This window comes from Serinus canaria, chromosome 19 (genome assembly GCF_022539315.1).
Source record: "Serinus canaria isolate serCan28SL12 chromosome 19, serCan2020, whole genome shotgun sequence".
NCBI lineage: Eukaryota > Metazoa > Chordata > Aves > Passeriformes > Fringillidae > Serinus > Serinus canaria.
The window spans coordinates 4,741,100-4,757,722 of NC_066332.1; the positions used below are offsets into that span (position 1 = coordinate 4,741,100).

General features: G+C 48.0%; 2 protein-coding genes across 4 annotated transcripts; one reads left to right on the forward strand and one right to left on the reverse strand.

The window, feature by feature from the left end:
* Window positions 1-48: 48 nt before the first annotated feature.
* Window positions 49-7,127, forward strand: SMYD4 (SET and MYND domain containing 4). Of its 3 annotated transcripts, none has more exons than XR_007779174.1 (10): window positions 49-229; window positions 915-1,065; window positions 1,900-1,989; window positions 2,275-3,418; window positions 4,131-4,313; window positions 4,592-4,758; window positions 5,064-5,199; window positions 5,636-5,736; window positions 6,059-6,182; window positions 6,807-6,953. XR_007779174.1 is itself a non-coding variant. In XM_009094923.4 (10 exons), the coding sequence occupies exons 1-10, from the start codon at window positions 99-101 to the stop codon at window positions 6,955-6,957; spliced, it is 2,394 nt and encodes a 797-aa protein (XP_009093171.3). In that variant the 5' UTR covers window positions 49-98; the 3' UTR covers window positions 6,958-7,127. The 3 variants fall into 3 exon arrangements, 2 of the variants coding, with proteins under 2 accessions (XP_009093171.3, XP_050837934.1); XM_009094923.4 differs by having other exon boundaries at window positions 5,636-5,752; window positions 6,807-7,127; XM_050981977.1 differs by lacking the exon at window positions 6,807-6,953 and having other exon boundaries at window positions 6,059-6,799.
* Window positions 7,128-7,604: 477 nt separating this feature from the next.
* Window positions 7,605-14,488, reverse strand: SERPINF1 (serpin family F member 1). Its single transcript, XM_009094736.4, has 8 exons — window positions 14,348-14,488; window positions 11,892-11,977; window positions 11,332-11,530; window positions 11,099-11,254; window positions 10,076-10,279; window positions 9,177-9,319; window positions 8,359-8,569; window positions 7,605-7,999 (listed from the first exon to the last, which is right to left on the reverse strand). Exons 2-8 carry the CDS (start codon window positions 11,967-11,969, stop codon window positions 7,740-7,742), a joined length of 1,251 nt encoding a protein of 416 aa, XP_009092984.1. The 5' UTR covers window positions 11,970-11,977; window positions 14,348-14,488; the 3' UTR covers window positions 7,605-7,739.
* Between the last annotated feature and the right edge of the window lie 2,135 nt (window positions 14,489-16,623).

Sequence of the window (16,623 nt, forward strand, 5' to 3'; positions counted from 1 at the left end):
GGCTGCCCGGCGCCGTACGGCGGAAGTGCTGCCGTGTTCCGTGCAGGGACTCCACTGGGCGCCGCCATGGCGGTGATGGCGCTGCCGGTGGCGCGGTGATGGCGTTGCCCGTGGCGGAGTGGCAGGGCCGCACCGCCCGGCTCTGGGCCGCGCTAGAGCCGGCGCTGCAGGAGCGGCTGGAGGCGGCTTCGCTTCAGGACGCCGTGCGGTTGGGTTGCGATCTGCTCCGGTGAGCCGCGGGCAGGGCGGGTGTGGTGCAGGGCAACGAGGGGAGAGGGGGACTGGAGCATCTCTTAATGCGAATAAATAATAAAGGGTGGTGTCAAAGGATGGACAAGGTTCCACTCGGTGGAACCGAGCAACAGGACGCGGGGCAAGGGCCAGAAAGCGATACCGGGGACGTTCCACCGGGATAAAATTCCACCTTTTTACCTGACAGCAGGTTGGAGGTCTGCCTCGTTTCCCAGGCTGCTGGTGGTAGGACAAGAAGATATAGGCTTAAACTTCACTTGGGGAGCTTTGGGTTGGACTCTAGTAGGAATTCTAGTAAGAATTTCTTCGCAGGAGGGTGATTAGGGCTGCCCAGGGAGGAGGTGAAGTCGCTCTCCCTGGAGGTGTTTAAGGAAAGATTGGGCATGGCACTCAGTGCTGACAAACCAGGCATCCCTCACAGGATGGACATCCATCACTCGATGGCCTCAGAGGTCTTTTCCAACCTAATTGATCCTGAGAATATGAGAATATGGGAAAGAACTTCTTCCCTGTGCAGTGACCACACAGACTGAGCGTGTGGAGTCTCCCTCGCTGGATATATTTCATCTAGACACAGTCCCGTGCCACAGGGATCAGCCTGCTTGAGCAGGGAGGCTGAACCAGAAATCCTAAACTGATTCTTCTCCCCCCGTGTCCCACAGGAGCAAGGAGGAGGAGGAGGCAGCCCTGGTGCAGTTGTGCCACCGGGCACCCACGGACAAGAGGCCGGAGGCTGCGAGCTGGTACCGGGAGCAGGGCAACCGGGAATTCAAGCGGGGCCGGTACCAGGCTGCCCTGAGGCTCTACTCCAAGGTAGGTGTGGCATGAGGGGGTCCCACCACACCTCACAGCCACAGGGATCCCCTGAGGGGATCCCTCTCGGGACTCTAGCTGGTCAGAGTGACCCCAAGACACCTTAGAAAGTCTCTTTTCCCAGATTGGTGGTCAAAGTAGGAGTCAGAGCTCTTCAGTTCCCAGTCTCAAGGTTGTTTATTGTATCTTATCTATAAAATTCTTTCTCCTGTCCAGCTGAGGTCCATTCAGCAGGACAGACAGAGGCACTCTGCCCGCCCCTGGGGTGGTGTTATCTTTTTATACTAAAAATTACGTGTGCAATATTTACAATTACTTTCCAATACCCATCACCTATGTTAGACGGTGAGCTTCTACTCTAAACCAATCTAAAAGTGCCACCATCACAGCAGAAGATGGAGGCCAAGAAAAAGAAGGAGAAAGGCTGAACACGCCCAGATTCCTCCATCTTGCCCCCTGAGCCCCCATTCTAAAAACCCCAAAAATCTATTTTTCACCCCGTGATAAATTCGCTATCCTTCTACTTAAACTGTCGTGCCTTGTAGATCTTCATATAAGGCTGGTAATTTGCTCCATGGGTCATAATCAAACCCACAGGTGTCTTGGGCTCTGTGCCAGGGTCTCTGAGCCCCCTGGCAGGGGTCCTGGCAATCCAGGACAGCCAGAGGGATGTCAGATCCCCAAGAGAGGGTCCTGCAGCCCCTCATGGTTGAAGGGTAAGGGGCAAGGAGCAGCTCCCATGGGGGGATCCCCAAAGAGGGGATCCTGTGGGCCCTGCTGAGGGGGTCCTGTGAGGGATCCCCCCAGGCAGCAGCAGTTCTCTGGTCTCTGCAGGCAGCATCCCACGAGCTCCCTGGCAGCCCCGAGGTGTCCGTGTGCTTTGCCAACCGCTCGGCCGCCCTCCTCCACCTGGGGTACTTTGAGGTAAGTGGGGCCAGGGCAGCACCCACCCCACAAGGTCCTGGGTGCCCCTGGGGTGTTTGATTGTTAGATCAACAGACAGCAGATCAGATGTCCTTCCCAAGCTGTGCTTAAAGCATCCATAGCTCAACTTCCCTAGTTCATTTCCATGTCAGGATGTTTTATTTGGGCAGCAGGTTGGTTATGCACATGGAATTTGCTGATTCTTCCATGAGACTGTCTTAGGTGGAATGAAAGAGCACGAGTTGGTTTTCAAGCCCACTTAAAAGGCCTTATCTTTGTTCCTAGGTTTGTTTGGAAGATATTGCCAGGGCTGAAAGCCATGGCTATCCAGACAGGCTGCTGCCCAAGGTCCTGCTGCGGAAAGCTGAGTGTCTGCTGTGCCTGGGGAGGTTACAGGATGCACAGGATATCCTCAGAGTGCTGGAGAGTAAAATTGCTCTGGATGGGGTCATGACTCCACACCTGACACGGCTAAAAAGGCTAAGTCAGCTGAAGGTTAAATTGGGTGAGAAAGAGAGGTGTCCAGAGCCTGCAGGAGAAGCACATGGTGGCACTCAAGGGGAGCCAGAGATCTGGGAAGAGAACAACAGGATTTCAGGTGCATCTTCATCCCTGAGCCTGAGCTTTGATGCAGAGAGAGGACGTCACTTGGTGGCCTCCCAGGACATCGTGCCAGGACAGAGGCTGGTGAAAGAGGAGGCCTTTGTGAGCGTGCTGTGCCCCGGGGAGAGCCTTCCTCTGCAGGAGGGTGACACAGCGTGGGACACTCGAGCCACCAACGCAGATCTTTACTGCCACCGCTGTCTGAGGCAGCTCCTGGCCTCAGTGCCCTGCCAGGGCTGCAGTTATGCCAAGTACTGCAGCCAGGACTGTGCAGCCAGGGCATGGCAGCAGTACCACAGGACAGAGTGTTCCCTGGGAGCGCTGCTCCTCACGCTGGGGGTCTTCTGCCACGTGGCCTTGAGGACTGTCCTGCTGGCAGGATTTGCAGAGGTTAGCAGGCTGGTGGCAGGGTCCCACTGTGGGGACAAGAACCTTCAGAGCCCTGAGGCAAGCTGCAAGCCTCTCAGTGAGGCAGCAGGTGCAGGAGCTGGTAGCAGAGGTGTCCCTGGTTGTGACAGCAGTGGTCGGTACCAGAGCTCTTACCAAGCTCTGTTCCACCTTTTGCCCCACACTGAGCAGCACAGCCCTGAGCACAAGTTCCTCTGCACTCTCAGTGTGGTAGCTCTATGCAAACAGCTGCAAGCAGCTGGCCTGGAGGCTGCTGTGTTGAGTCAGGAATCGCCTCAGCAGTGGTCCAAACCAAAGACATGTGAGAAAACCTCAGCTGAATTGTCCCCAGAGCTGAAGACTGTGGCAGAAGCAATGCTGAGGCACGTGTTGCAGCTGCAGTGTAATGCACAAGCAATCACTGTAATGCAGGAGCTGGGTAAGATAAAAAAATTTAAGCCCTACGGTGTTGTCCCAGAATGGTTGGGATTGGAAGGAACCCCTGAAGATGATTCAGTCTAAATCCTCTGCCCAGGTAGGGTCACCTGGAGCAGGTGACACAGGAACCTGTCCAGGTGGGTTTGGAATGTCTCCAGACCTCTCTGGACAGCCTGTTCCAGTGCTCTGCCACCCTCAGTGGAAAGAAGTTTTTCCTCATGTTGAGGTGGAGCTTCTTTGTTTAATTTGTGGCCTCTGACACCTGTATTTGTATATGTATTGATGAGATCCCTTCTCAGTCTTCTCTAGACTAACCAAGCCCAGCTCCCTCAGTCTCTCCTCACAAGAGAGATGCTCCAGACCCCTCATCATCTCTGTGGCCTCCACTGGACCCTTTCCAGTAGCTCCTCTTTCCTGTCCTCAGGAGCCTGGGACTGTCCTCTCCTTGCCCATCTTGTGGGAAGTGAAGACATTAAATTCTCAGCTGTAAAGAGCTCCCATTGCAGATGGAAATAATTTGTTTACAATTGAATAGGCTGTCCCATGCTGGCCTGTTCCTTGGTGCCCATGCAGAGTGTGTTTAGCTGTTATTTATTGCAGCAATATAGCAGGAACCCTTCTGCTGCTGCCTGCAGGTCACGGGGCTCCTTGCAGAAATTGTGTGGGTTTGGGAGCATTCAATCTCAACCTGCTTGGTTTTCCTCTGTCTTCAGGGCCTGGAGATGGGGCTGTTGTAGATAAGAAGCCTGTGAGGCTGGCAACAGCCTTCTTCCCTGTCCTCAGCCTGCTGAACCACTCGTGCTGCCCCAATACCAGCGTGTCATTCAGTGGGACAGCTGCCACTGTCAGGGCAGCACAGCCAATCTCAAGTGGCCAAGAGGTTTTGCATTGCTATGGTAAGCCCCAGTTCTGTGTTTGTCTCAAGGCACAGACATCATTCACCTCCCCTTATCATGCTGATGGCTATTTATATCATAATTCTCATCAAATATTGCCAGGGTCTTTGTTTAGCAGCCTTGACCAACAGTTCATCCCTTAAACCCTCTGTTAGATTTTCAGTCTCCAGTTGTGTCCTCCCCAAAATATATCTAGTCTCAATTGTAACAAAAATCCATTTATTCTGATGTTAAGAACTGTGTCTGTGGAAGATCTTTACCCTTGCCATCCTCTGCAGGGCCTCACTGGTGTAGGATGAGGGTTGCTGAGAGACAGCAGCTTCTCAGTCAGTATTTCTTTGAGTGTCGCTGCCCAGCGTGCCTCCAGGAGTTAGAGTCTGGTGTCAAGAGTGTGGTGTCCATCAGAAATTCGTTCTGCTGTCCCAAATGCCAGGCCCCAATGCAGGTAATTCTCCATGGTCATGATTGTGCAACTTACTGGGATGTGTAAGGTTTGGGTTTGGGAAAGCCAAGAGGTGAAGACCTCACTTTGATCCCTGCTCAGAAGCCAAAAGCCCCCATTGAGTCAAGACAGTATCTCACTGTTTCTTATAAAATCAAATAAGCTGATAATTAATTTAAAAAATCACTTTGTTTAATGAATAAAACTGAGAAACAATTTAGCATCTCTATAACCCAGAGCTAATGCAGATGGAGAGTAAGCTTTGAGCTGAATGGGAGCAGGAATGATCACAAAGGTGATTTCCACAGGGGGAAGAAGACACACTTTGCTGTTCAAATGAAGCTTGTGCAACCTCAGCCAGCAGAGATCACCTGTCTGGCCGTTTACAGGACCTTCAGCAACAAATCAAGAAAGCTTTAGACCTGCTGAGAGTCAGGAAGGCTGGTAAGGCTCAGCTTTCTGCCCTGAGGTCAGGAGCTGAGGAGCCCAGGTTGGGACAGGAACCATGAGATGGCACTGTTGCTCATGACATTGGGGTGCTGTGACATGTGGCCTGGTGTCCCTGGGGACTTCAGCTTTAGATTTTTTTATACCCCCTGATCTGGGTGTTAATCTAAGTCACATATTGTTCCATAGTAAAGTAATTAAATAAAAAGAAATCAGGGTAACATTGGAGTTGGGCATTCCAAGGCCTTGTTTTCCAGGGGGAGTTGGGCCAATGCTGGGGTAGAATAAGCAGGAGTGCAGATGAAGTCAGTATTGAACCCTAACCAAATCCCAATCAGCTGTGCAAAGATGAGATTGAATTGATTTTATTTCATGGATTTTGGAACACTGGACACTGGCCACAGGGTGAACTTTTTAACCTTTTTTTTTATAGATCAGGCTATCAAAATGCTCCTGAAGTGTCAGATGGATGCTGGAACCTTCTTGTCTCCAGAGCATTTGCTGATGGGAGAGATGGAGGATCATCTGGCACAGGTCTATGCTACTCTTGGTATGGCACTGTCCTCTCACTATCCCATGTCTCCTGAACTTTGAATTTAACATGAGCTTTTTCTTGGACTGGCCCTCTCATTTTTTCCCCTGGTTTTGTCAGCAGGGCTCTCAGAAAGACCAAACCTGTGTTCCCAGCAGCCAGTGAACAATGCTGTGCTCTCATGTTCTTTCAAATTCCATGTCTTGGTTCTGTGGACAGAGTTCACCACATTTTGATTAATTCTGTCAGATTCTTTGGGTGGCAGTAGCTCTAGAAAGTATTTATTAATTTCTCATTGTTTTGTTTTGCTTGTTTTTCCATCAGGGAAGTGGGAGAAAGCAGCCAGACACCTGAAGAAGAGTATTGAGATTGTGGAAATGCACCATGGGCCATCAAGTGTAGAAACAGGCCAGGAACTTTTCAAGCTGGCACAAATCCTCTTCAATGGGTGAGTTTGGTTCCATCCTCTGTCCCTGCCCTGCACCACTCCTGTGTGTCTGACACAATATCAAGGCACCTGGAGGATGTCTCACAGGACACAGGGCAGTCTAGCACAGGTACTCTCTTAGGAATCTGCTTCTTTATTTTGTGCCTGTCTATCATTTCATTCTCCCTGGCTCAATTTATTCCCTGTCCAATTGTTTTATTCTGTCAACTCATCACCCCTGGTGTTTATATCTCAGTTGTATAATGTTGCTGACATCTTCTCAAAAGGGAATGAAATCCTCTTGCTTTATTGGCAAGGAGATCCCCTGACTGCTTCTGAAAATCTCCTCACAACTACTCCCTTTAACCAAATTAATTTTAGCAGGAGCTGCAGTGATGAAATAGTAGGTTTTTATGTACTCAAATATAATGTTTTCAGGTTTTGTCCTTACCTTTCCATCCCCCTCATCCTCCCTTTGCAGCTGAAGCAGACACAAATTTTCCTGCTGCTGGAAGGCAGGGGAGGGTGGGATCTGTAGCCATGAACAGGTTTAGGTTTTTGTTAGGAAAGGCTTAAAGGTTGTCTAAGTCAAGAAGCTGAATTAAGTGTTTTGCATGCTCTGTTCTTATTATCTTCCTATTTCAGATTTGCAGTTTCTGAAGCTCTGAGCACAATTCAAAGAGCAGAGGGGATTTTGTCAGTGCACTTTGGTCCTCAGAGTGCTCAGATCCAGGAACTACAAGAGATGAAGGCCTGTCTGTCAGAGCTTCCCAGAAACATCCTTCAGAGGACTTAATTTCCTTGTCAAAGGAAGCTGCAATGTGATCTTCCATCAAAGCTAAGTGTCATGTGGTAAGGTAGTCATGTAGTACAAGCTGGAAAATCATGTGTAACAGCAACTTGAATGAAGTCTTAAAATGCTCTTTTGTGAGCCTGTTGTAAATAAAATGACCAATTCTAACGTGAGAGGTGTGTGTGTGGTATGGTGGGAACAGAGGCTGCTGTATAAGTTCTGTGTGTGGGTTGGAAGCAAATGTTTGAGTTGCTTTTGTGTGAGGTGTGACTCTCCCCTGTGTGGTGCCCTGAGCATTATGAACATACAGTCATCCAGAGCACGTTGCCTTCTATTTTTAATACTGTGAGGCACTTTCCTTCTTGCCAGTGTCAAATGGAAATGGTTGGAAGGGGTGAGGCAACAGCCTGGGAAGTGCAAACTTACAGTTTATAAAAGGGGGCACTGCAGAACTTGGAGGGCTCCAGCCCAGGTCTGTCAGTGATGAGGGATTCACAATCAACAACTGGTGTCAGGTTGGAAAGCAGGATGGGGAACAGTGCTGCATACACCAGATAATGTTTGCTTTCAGGACACAGAACTGCATTCCTCCTCTGGGGAAATTGGGAGTGTAGGCAGATAACCTTTCAAGGGAGAATACTTGGGCTTGCTGAGATTAATAGCAAAAGCTCTTTTATTGCAGCATGAAGGCGTAAGATTTGCAAGTTGTGTCTTTGTGCAGCAGAGCAGGGAGCCAATATCCCTCCCAATATCACCCTTACCATTGCAGATTATTATGAAGGGATCTAAACACCCCTGGGATCCAGGATCTTGCCAATGAAGAGGAGGGTTCCAGTGGTATCATCCCTCAGTACAAGAAGGAAGGGTCTGTCCACGTGGTATTCTATGGGGAAGGTCAGACGAGCAGCAGTGGCCCCAGGGTTTGGTGTGGATCTTTCCCCATCCTCACTAAGCTCCAGCATGGCCTTGTGTTGCACATGAGACAATCTCAGAGGTTTGGCAGAAATCTTGGAGAAATCAGGTGATGTGAAAAGTGATTGGAGCCCTGGAGAAAAGAGGAAGTTCCATTAGCTGGGGGCATGGATTGCAGAAGGGGGAGCAGCACTGCTAATGTGTGAGCCACGAGGGCAGGGAGCTGCTTGGGCAGAGGTTTTTGGGGGAGCAGGGAGGAGCAGCTTCCATCTGCTTGTACTGAGCTTCACCCACAATCTCAGCAGCACTGCATGAGCTTGGTGGAAGGATGTGATAAAGAGCTGAGAAGTCCTGGATGAAGGTGATTTGGTTGCTGGTGAGATCTTCACAACCATAACTAACAACCCACCAGCTTCATAATCTGAGAGCAGGAAACAACTTGAGCACTGCTTTGAGCCCTGGCAGCCTGCAAGGGGGGTGTGATGCACATACTTGTCTCCTTTAGTGTGCTGCCAAGTGCCTCTTCATGGTTCAGCTTTAGTTTGGGCAGGCTCAGCACAGCATGGACTGTCTTCAGCTCCTTGTCCACATCGTGGACAAACTCAGAAGTGAGGCTTTCCTCAATCAGAGTCATGTTCTGGGTCACCTTCGTGGGCAGGAAGAACATGGCACTGATTCCCTCTGTCAGGGGCAGCTGGGCAATCTGCAAGGCCAGAAATAAGAGAGAGATAAGAAAGGATCACATCAATAATAAAGTTTTACCCATCCTGTACCAAGCAGTGGCCTGAATCTCAGGCTGGAATCTCAACCTTTTCAGTGACCATTTGATCTTTTACCCTGTTTGCTTTTATCTGACATGATGCTTCCTGACACTTCTGGCTTTTTCCCCAGGCTTTCATCCATCCTTGCTGCACTCTTCCTGCTATGGAAGTGCTCTCTCACCTGCTGAATCCTGCAGCATTGCTTTGGGGAATTCTCACTTGAACACCTTTGAACTCATGCTTCAGGGAAAGGATGGTTGAAAGAGGTAGAGATGGAAAAGTTTTGAGAGGTGTGCCCTGCCCTTCTTGCCCAACTTTAAGTCAAGCAATACAGGTTGGTAGGACCTGGCATAATTTATATTTTGGATTGCTTGTGACATAACTTGGGTAGAAGCAGGATATCCTAAGAGTCAACACACTGCCTTTCAAAATAGGGATTGCAAAAGTCACTGATGGGAGGAGCAAGGCTGGGATGGGTTAACAGGTGGGTGTAGCTGAACCTGCTCTTCAGTAGGTTTAGGAGATCTTGGGCAACATTTGCTGTCTGACCTTGCAGTTGAGTTCTGAGTCAAAACCATATCTCAGGATGGCTTTGGGGTCTGACATCATGGACACCTTCACAGTCCTGTCCTCATCCAGGTGGAAGTCCTTCAGGGCAGTCTTCTTGGTGTCAAACTTGGTTTTCCATGTCCCTGTTTTATAAGAGAGAAAATGGAGGATTTTTTCTGGAATAATAGCATATGAAACCAGACTTATCCCTGTGGCTGAATAATCTTGTGCTTTAATATACAGCATTTGAGCATTAAGGAGTGGAGGCATAACAGGGATAGAAATAGTGATTTGAGCTACTGATTTACTGCCATCCTTGGCCCCTCCTTTTCATCTGGGAATTGGCTAAATGGCAAATAAATAATCAAGCCAGTGTATGGGTGGAGTAGCCAGTGGGAAGTTGATGTCTACTTATGTAATTACAAAACTATTTTAAAGGGTAACAGTTGTGTCAATGGATATAAAGTGCTTCTCTCCCCACCCTTTATTTTGCTCCTTGTCTCTAAGCAATAATTCTCCAGGACAGTGGCTTACAGGATGTTTAAGAACAGCTCTCTAGTATCACATTGTTCCTTCTACAGTGGTAAGAAGGCTCAGAACACTCTAAGCTCTTCCTTCCCTAAATGGTAATATCCCATCTCTGAATGGAGTTTTGTGAGCTTAAACTTCCCTCTCTGATTCTTACTGCAAACAGGTCAAGATTCAGCTTCCCAAGAGTAATAATTCCTCCCTCAGGACTATTTTTGTTCAGATAGTGTGCTTTTTTATTTCTTTACTAAACATTTTCAACCACTTTCTTCTCACACTCTCTGTTTGCTTGATTGGAAGTGAGAGCATTCCTTCACATCTCCTATAACCTTAATGCACTTTTTCTGTGTCCAAGCACCCAGTATTCTTACCCTTGAAGAAAGCAGCCCCAGCAAGGAGAATGCTGACATCTGTGGGCATGTCTTTCATGAACCTCATGATCCTTCCCTTTGTCTGCTGTCGGGCCCAGGTGTTGATTTCTTGGAGGTCCAGCTGGCTGTTGCCACTCAGTGCCCTTGGTCTCATCTTGTAGGATTTTTCGAGCTGGCTGTGAAATCCAGGCCTTGCCCTGAGTCCTGGGGAATAAAAACATGGATGCTGCAGCTAGCTCCCTTATCCAAACAATCTCCAGGCAGCAGGTGGCAATCCAAAGCCCAGCAGCAGGTCTCTTGTAAAATATCTGGGCCTGTTTGTCTCCAGAAACTTGCTTTGAAGAGGAATATCTGAAAGCACATTAAGGAAAGTGATCCAAATCCTACAGCCACCCATGCTGGAGCATGGGATAACTCTCTTCTGAAAACTGAAAAAAGGAGATAAGAACTGAAGGCTTGGACACAGCCATTCCCACATCAGCCTTTCTTCTTTGCCCAGTCTGCTTTCTGAGTACAGCTTACTCAACCTATTGGATTCTTGGAACCAGCAGGTTCCAAAAGATAGCTCTTAGCATTCTCAGCAGATGTTTATTGCATGCCAGAAGCAGACATTTCAAATAGCTCTGCAAGGAATTAAACAAAGGAATATGGCTGAGTGTTATCACAAATAGAAAATGTGATCTGTGGTTCCTGGAAGCCAGCAACACCTGCCAGACAGCCTGGAGTGAAGGCAAAATTATCAGCAAGTTTCTTTTAGGTCTTCTGTGAGTTAACTGTTCTGTCACCAATGTCTTTGTGTGCATGTCTGGTCTTTTATTTAAGTGCACACAAACTTTCCAGGCTTTTTCTGGAGCAGCAAGAGCATTCCATGCCCTGCCTGCATCCTGGCTCAGCAGGATGTCAGAGCCAGAGCTGTTAGTGCTGTGTTTCTCAGTGTGTTTTTGTAAATAAACTCACACCAAAATAACTGCTGCTGACAGCTTTTTAGGTCCAATTTTATAGAGGGGAAAGAAGGACTTTTACTTTTCTCCAAGATGATCCGGGAGGCACTTTTCATGCTCTTCTCTGGCCCGGTCACAGTGCTCAGGAGGTCCTTGTAGGTGTCGTGGACCTCAGCCTTGTTGAGCAGATCGTAGAAGAGCGCGCGAGAAATCACATCCTCCGTTCGTTCTCCAGCCCCTGCCAAGGAGCAGGAAAACATGAGGGAAGGGCTGCCAAACCTGAGGGTGAGTGTGGAAATGGGGCAAAGAGCTCACCAAGTGAGAGAGCAGAAAGTGCAGTAGCCAGGCTGAAGGGAGACAGCAGCACGTTGGCCGTGGCTGTCCGGCTGGACTGCTGGCGGTACAGGTCGTAGCCAAAGTTGGAGACTGCAGCTGCCAGCTTGTTCACAGGGCTCTTGTAGAATGGATCTTCCTCTTCCTCACCAGCATTGGCTCCATCAGCTGTGGCAGAGTTCTGGCAGGTCCAAGGAGTGCTTTGGTTAGACTTGCAGGTGTGGTAAACACGTCATAGGCAAACAACTAGAGATATTCTTCAATGACCCACAGAAATACTGACTTAATCTTACAGAGAGTGTAGGAACAGTGACTTTAATGCCAAAGGCAGCACTGAGTTTGAAATTCTGCCTCCTGGTCATCCCCTGATGTAACTACTGTGGTTTTATCCAGGTAAAGCAGGAGTTAGTCTCATTATGTTGCTAAATAAAATCCCAGTAATTTAGGAGGGTGGTGCTTAATCCTTCAGTAAGAATCTCTAAAATTAAATTATCTGCTCCACACCTCTCCCCCTTGCTCTCTGCATATTGTCTCCTACTCACCTGCTCAGTAGCTGAGTTCTGGGTTCTGCTTGGGACAGTAAAGAGACCCAGGAAGAGGAGAACCACTGGAACCTGCATGCCTGGACCTACAGAGTAGGAATATGACAGAGAGAGTTTGAGCAATCAGGTAAATACATCTCTACCACAACTATTCACTGTACCTGGCTGTGACAGGAGCTGCAGTGACAGATGCTGCTGCTTGTCCTTCCAGTTCTGAAACACACACCTGATCTGAGCCAGGTTTCCTTCTCTAGTTGAAATTATTCAGCCAGACTGGCCCCAGTGAGTTTAAAATTGGGCAAGCACACGGTGTGGGTGTGCCTGAGCACAAAAGCAGATGTGTGTGGCCCAAACCACACTGATGCTGGCAGTTACTGAGTGCCAAGGTCCAGAAAAGCACCAAACCATTACTTCTGAGTCTTAAGCTTCAGAAAAATTCAAGATTTTATTTATAAAAGGTACCAAATCCATATTGTTGAATGGGGCAGAGGGCAACACTGACTGGTACTGCTTTGATATACAAATTACCTGCCTCAGGCAGTAGTTTGCTGTTTCTTGTGTCTACACGTACCTGTGTCCATTCTTTGCTTCTTATTTGCAATCTGATGAAGTAAAATAGAAGAGGTTTCTAAAAAGACAATAAGGAAACCTGGAGAAGTGAAAGGCAGAGCTTGGCTTATTCAACATTTTAAATGGAAGTAGGAGAAAAGCACCAAACTCCCCAAAGCTGTTCCTTCTGTGGAATCCACTTTTCATCACTCCAGTACTGGGATGAGTGGCCTTTCCAGACAGATCTGTCTGGTCCACAAGGGCACTGAGTAACCCAGGGCTTTGCTGTGGGTAAACCAGAGCTCCTGAAGGGTCCTGCCCCCAAGAACAGACGCCACTGAGGCTGCTCTGAAGCAATGTTTAGATAGATTCCCAGAAATTAAAGGAAGAGGGTTGTATTTAACTAACCCCTGTCATGCAGGCAACTAGAGAAATCAGAGGAAGAACATGTGGTTCAGATTAAATCCAGCTACAAATAAAACATGCCTGCTGCTAGAAATACACGTGGCCACAACAGCCCCAGCTCAAGACCCCGTTCAGGCAGAGTGAGAGGCAGTTTGCTGGTTCCCTTCCCTGCCTTTTCTTCTGGAGGCAGCTCCCCTTGGAGAAAAAAGCATCACAGGGGAGGTTGTAAGCTCTCATCTGTGTTCAGCCAGTGTAACACAGATGTGGTACCCTCTTTCTCCCCCATGCACTTGCATCCTGGAACCTGCTGCCATCCCAGCTGCAGAATGGGTGAGGTTTCTGGTGCAGAAGATGTGGATCAAGAGGATTTACTGATGGTGTGGTAGTGGATGTGATGCTGGGATTGCTCCTATCATTCCAGAGATTTACAGCTGGAAGAGAGATGCCAGAAGTCCTGCATGAGTCTAAGTCAAACAGGCTAAGTAAGGGCTCTGTGAGGATGCCTGTGCCAAGCTGCACTCTTGCATGCTGAGAGGAAGAGGTTTGGCCCAGTCTAGCTTAGAGATGAAGCTTTTCCATGGAGTGTAACCTTTTCTCTGAAGAAAAAGAAAATAATCTCAACACAACCCCTGCTTCCAGCTACACTGAGCTCCTGGGAGCATGGGAGCAGAGATTGGTTTTGCAGATTGTATTGTTTTTGCCAGTACTGTCACCAGCTTCATATTTCTCAGACTTTGCCAAAAAGCAATTTCCATTTTAAAAAGACAAAGCCTTTTGAGTTTGAATTGGCCTGAACATCTGGATTCTATTTGTATTTCTCTTAGCACACAGCCAGAAATGCAGAGAAAAGAATTTGGTTGGATTGGAGGTGGGATGGTTTCAGGCATGATATTAAAATCTGTGGCTGCCTTGAAGGAGAAGAGAAGGAGCAAGAGCGGGTGATGTTACAGTCAAAAAGTACAGGAGGAAAACCTTGAGAAATGAACTGAGAAGGAACTTCGTGTCTGGGAGTTGTCGATTTGTGAAGGCCTGCAGGTGCAAAGGAAATATTTTACTTTCCACCTACAGTGATACAAGTCTCTCACATCATTTATAAACACTTCTGACTTTAGAGATGCTGTGAAACAGGACCCATGAGTTCAGGCTGATCTCTCTGCTTGTTCCGCAACTCCTGGAGCATCCTGCAGCCACCAGCTCCAGAGGATTTGACTGTCACACCATCACAGACAAAGAACGTTCCCAGCTGCAAGGCAGATGCTTGAAAGGCAGAAAACCCACCCCAGTTCCCCAGCACAGCTCAGCCCCGGGGGCAAAGCTGATGCTGGTGGCTCCCGATCCTTGGTGAGGTCTCTTGGTGGGAATCCCACCTGCAGAAGAACCACTCTTCCCATTTCCCAGGTCCTCAGAGAGCTGCCCAGCCTCAGCCCCTGCCCTGTGCTCCCCTGGCCGCTGGCAGTGGCACAGGTGAGCTGTCCCTGAGCTGTCCCTGAGCTGTCCCTTACCTGGGGCTCCTCTCGGCCGCTGCTCTCAGGGCTCCCAGCGGGTGCGAGTCGAGGACAGTGTGGGTTTGGTGCAGCCACATCTGCTTTTTGCTGCTTCCCCCAGCCCAGCCTTCGGCAGGCTTCAGGTTACAGCTTCCCAGGGCTCTCTTAAAGTGCTCTGCTCCCATTTTCTGCCCCTGCCACCCTCGCCCTCAGTTGCACTAATTTTCCAACTCTTTTTTCTCCCCAAAACAAATCCCCATGCCAAGGGGAGCCTGGTGCGTAAAGCACAGGTAGGAGAGGCAAACACTCCCTGCCCTGTTTGAACAAGCCTTTTATCCCTGCAGTTCTGCCATAGGTCACATCAGGGAATTCCTTCTGTCTCAGAGGTATGGTTAGTGCAGTAGTGTTTAATGGATTTATAGATTTATGTCCAAGATTTAATGGAGAGACTGTGGAAACAGGATTCTGTTTGCGGCAGTTAAGATGCTGGGAACTGCTTGTATCCAGTGATAGTTACTAGTTAACAAGAAATCATTAACTGGCTTAAAGTTTTTGGCTGAAAAGAAAGAGGCTGGAAAGCCAAGGACTTGTTAAAAAAAGAAGATGAATTAAGAGAATCTTGTAGAAGCTTTCAGAATGATAAATGACATGGAGAAAGGAGAGGGACAGAGGAGTTCCATTATTACTTTCCACAGAAGGCTCAAGGGGAGCACCCACCCGTGCACATTTAAATCAAGGGAGTGTATTTTTATACAAGTATTAAATTGTAAAACTCATTATAACTATAATGCAGAAGATGAAAGATAAAAATAGATTTGAGGTAAAAAACCCAACCCAAACCAAATTAGTGGAAGAAAGGTCCCCTGAAGGCTACCAATGGCCAGCTGGGCAATACAACCAGGGAACAGTGGGTTTGCCTTGACCTTTGCCATTCTTTTTTTTCCTCATCCATGGTTACTGGAAGAAGCAGGACACTGGACATGTAGCTAACCAGATCCAGCTGTTTTACTGTTTGGAAATGCTGCAAAGGCAGTGCTGGCAGGGCCCTCAGGCTGGGACATCTCTGGGCTCACTGCCAGCAGGTAACGAGGAGCTCCTCCCAGTGAGCACTGAGCTCAGCCAGTCCCTGAGCAAAGGGGAAAGGATGGGCTCAGAGGTGCATTAGCTGCTGGTTTTGCAAGCCAGGAGAGCACATCAGGTGTGCCCTGAGATTAGTCAGTGCTTCAAAGGCCACCCCTCCTAACCAGAGGGGTAGCAGCTCTGCTTTCAGCTGCTTCTCAGCTTGCTCTGGGCAAAATCATCTGCAGAGAAAAGATTGTACTTGTTATTCTTCCATTCTCAGCCCAGGAATGGGGGTGTTGGCTGTGGAGATGTTTTCTGGTGGTTTTCATCTCTTTGTGATACCTTGTTTGTGGTGTTAAAATGCCCTTTTATGGAAGGAGCACTGGAGAAGTTTTTATGTCTTGTCTCTATCTTCAAATGAAAACCCATCTGTTTAAATACAGGTTTGGTTTTAAAACCATTTCAATCAGAGTGGTAGTTTCATAGAATGTCATTACAGACCAAAGCCAGCTTTATTCCTGTAGGTGAAGGGTGTTCCTGAAATGGTGCATTAAACTCATCTAACAAAATCAGTTTTATTAAATCAATACAAACATTTTGCTGTTGTTCTGGTTTGGTCTCAGTATGCTCTGACAGGGTTCACCTCTACTCTGGAAGTAGTGGTGATATGAATTTGCTCTAGGTAAGGAAAAAAATACATCTAATATGAAAGAAACAGGGACTTATTTGATATTCTGAGCCAGTGGTGCAGATGGATAGAGCAGACACCCTGTGCTAGTCATGTCTTTTCAGAATACAGCTCCGTCAAAATGAAAGCTTTAGCAATGCAAAGTGGAAACTCCTGAGCAGAAACATTAATATTACTTTGCATTTTACAAACTGCCTCTTCTGGAAAGTCAGTGGAGTGAAAAAGAGTCTTATGGTTGGTGTAACTGATAATTTGTTGAGCGAAGCACAGTCATGGAGGGCTGCTGTACTGTCAAATAAGATGAAATTAATAGTTTGACAAGAATAGCTTGGAGGAGGAGTGATGGCAGCAAGACAGAAAATAGGAAATAAGAACCAAGCTGTTCAGGAAACTGAGAACAAGGGGAAAAACTTTATAAAAGCGGGAGCTGGAGGGCAGAGGCGTGAAAAGGAAAACTTGAGCTTCAAATTTTGCAGTGGTTGCAGTGCAACAGGGTGGCATTCAGGGAGGTTACAGTAGCCAAAGAAGACTTACCTAAGGCATG

Bases quoted from the DNA above. Each gene is read 5' to 3' on its own strand.
- SERPINF1 (XM_009094736.4), bottom strand. From the start codon at position 11,969: ATGCAGGTTCCAGTGGTTCTCCTCTTCCTGGGTCTCTTTACTGTCCCA. The intron at 11,531-11,891 runs GTGAGTAGGAGA...TGGACCTGCCAG, and splicing joins AGAACTCAGCTACTGAGCAG to AACTCTGCCACAGCTGATGG. The intron at 9,320-10,075 runs GTAAGAATACTG...CTTATAAAACAG, and splicing joins TGGGGCTGCTTTCTTCAAGG to GGACATGGAAAACCAAGTTT.
- SMYD4 (XM_009094923.4), top strand. From the start codon at position 99: ATGGCGTTGCCCGTGGCGGAGTGGCAGGGCCGCACCGCCCGGCTCTGG. The intron at 1,066-1,899 runs GTAGGTGTGGCA...TGGTCTCTGCAG, and splicing joins CCCTGAGGCTCTACTCCAAG to GCAGCATCCCACGAGCTCCC. The intron at 3,419-4,130 runs GTAAGATAAAAA...CTCTGTCTTCAG, and splicing joins CACTGTAATGCAGGAGCTGG to GGCCTGGAGATGGGGCTGTT.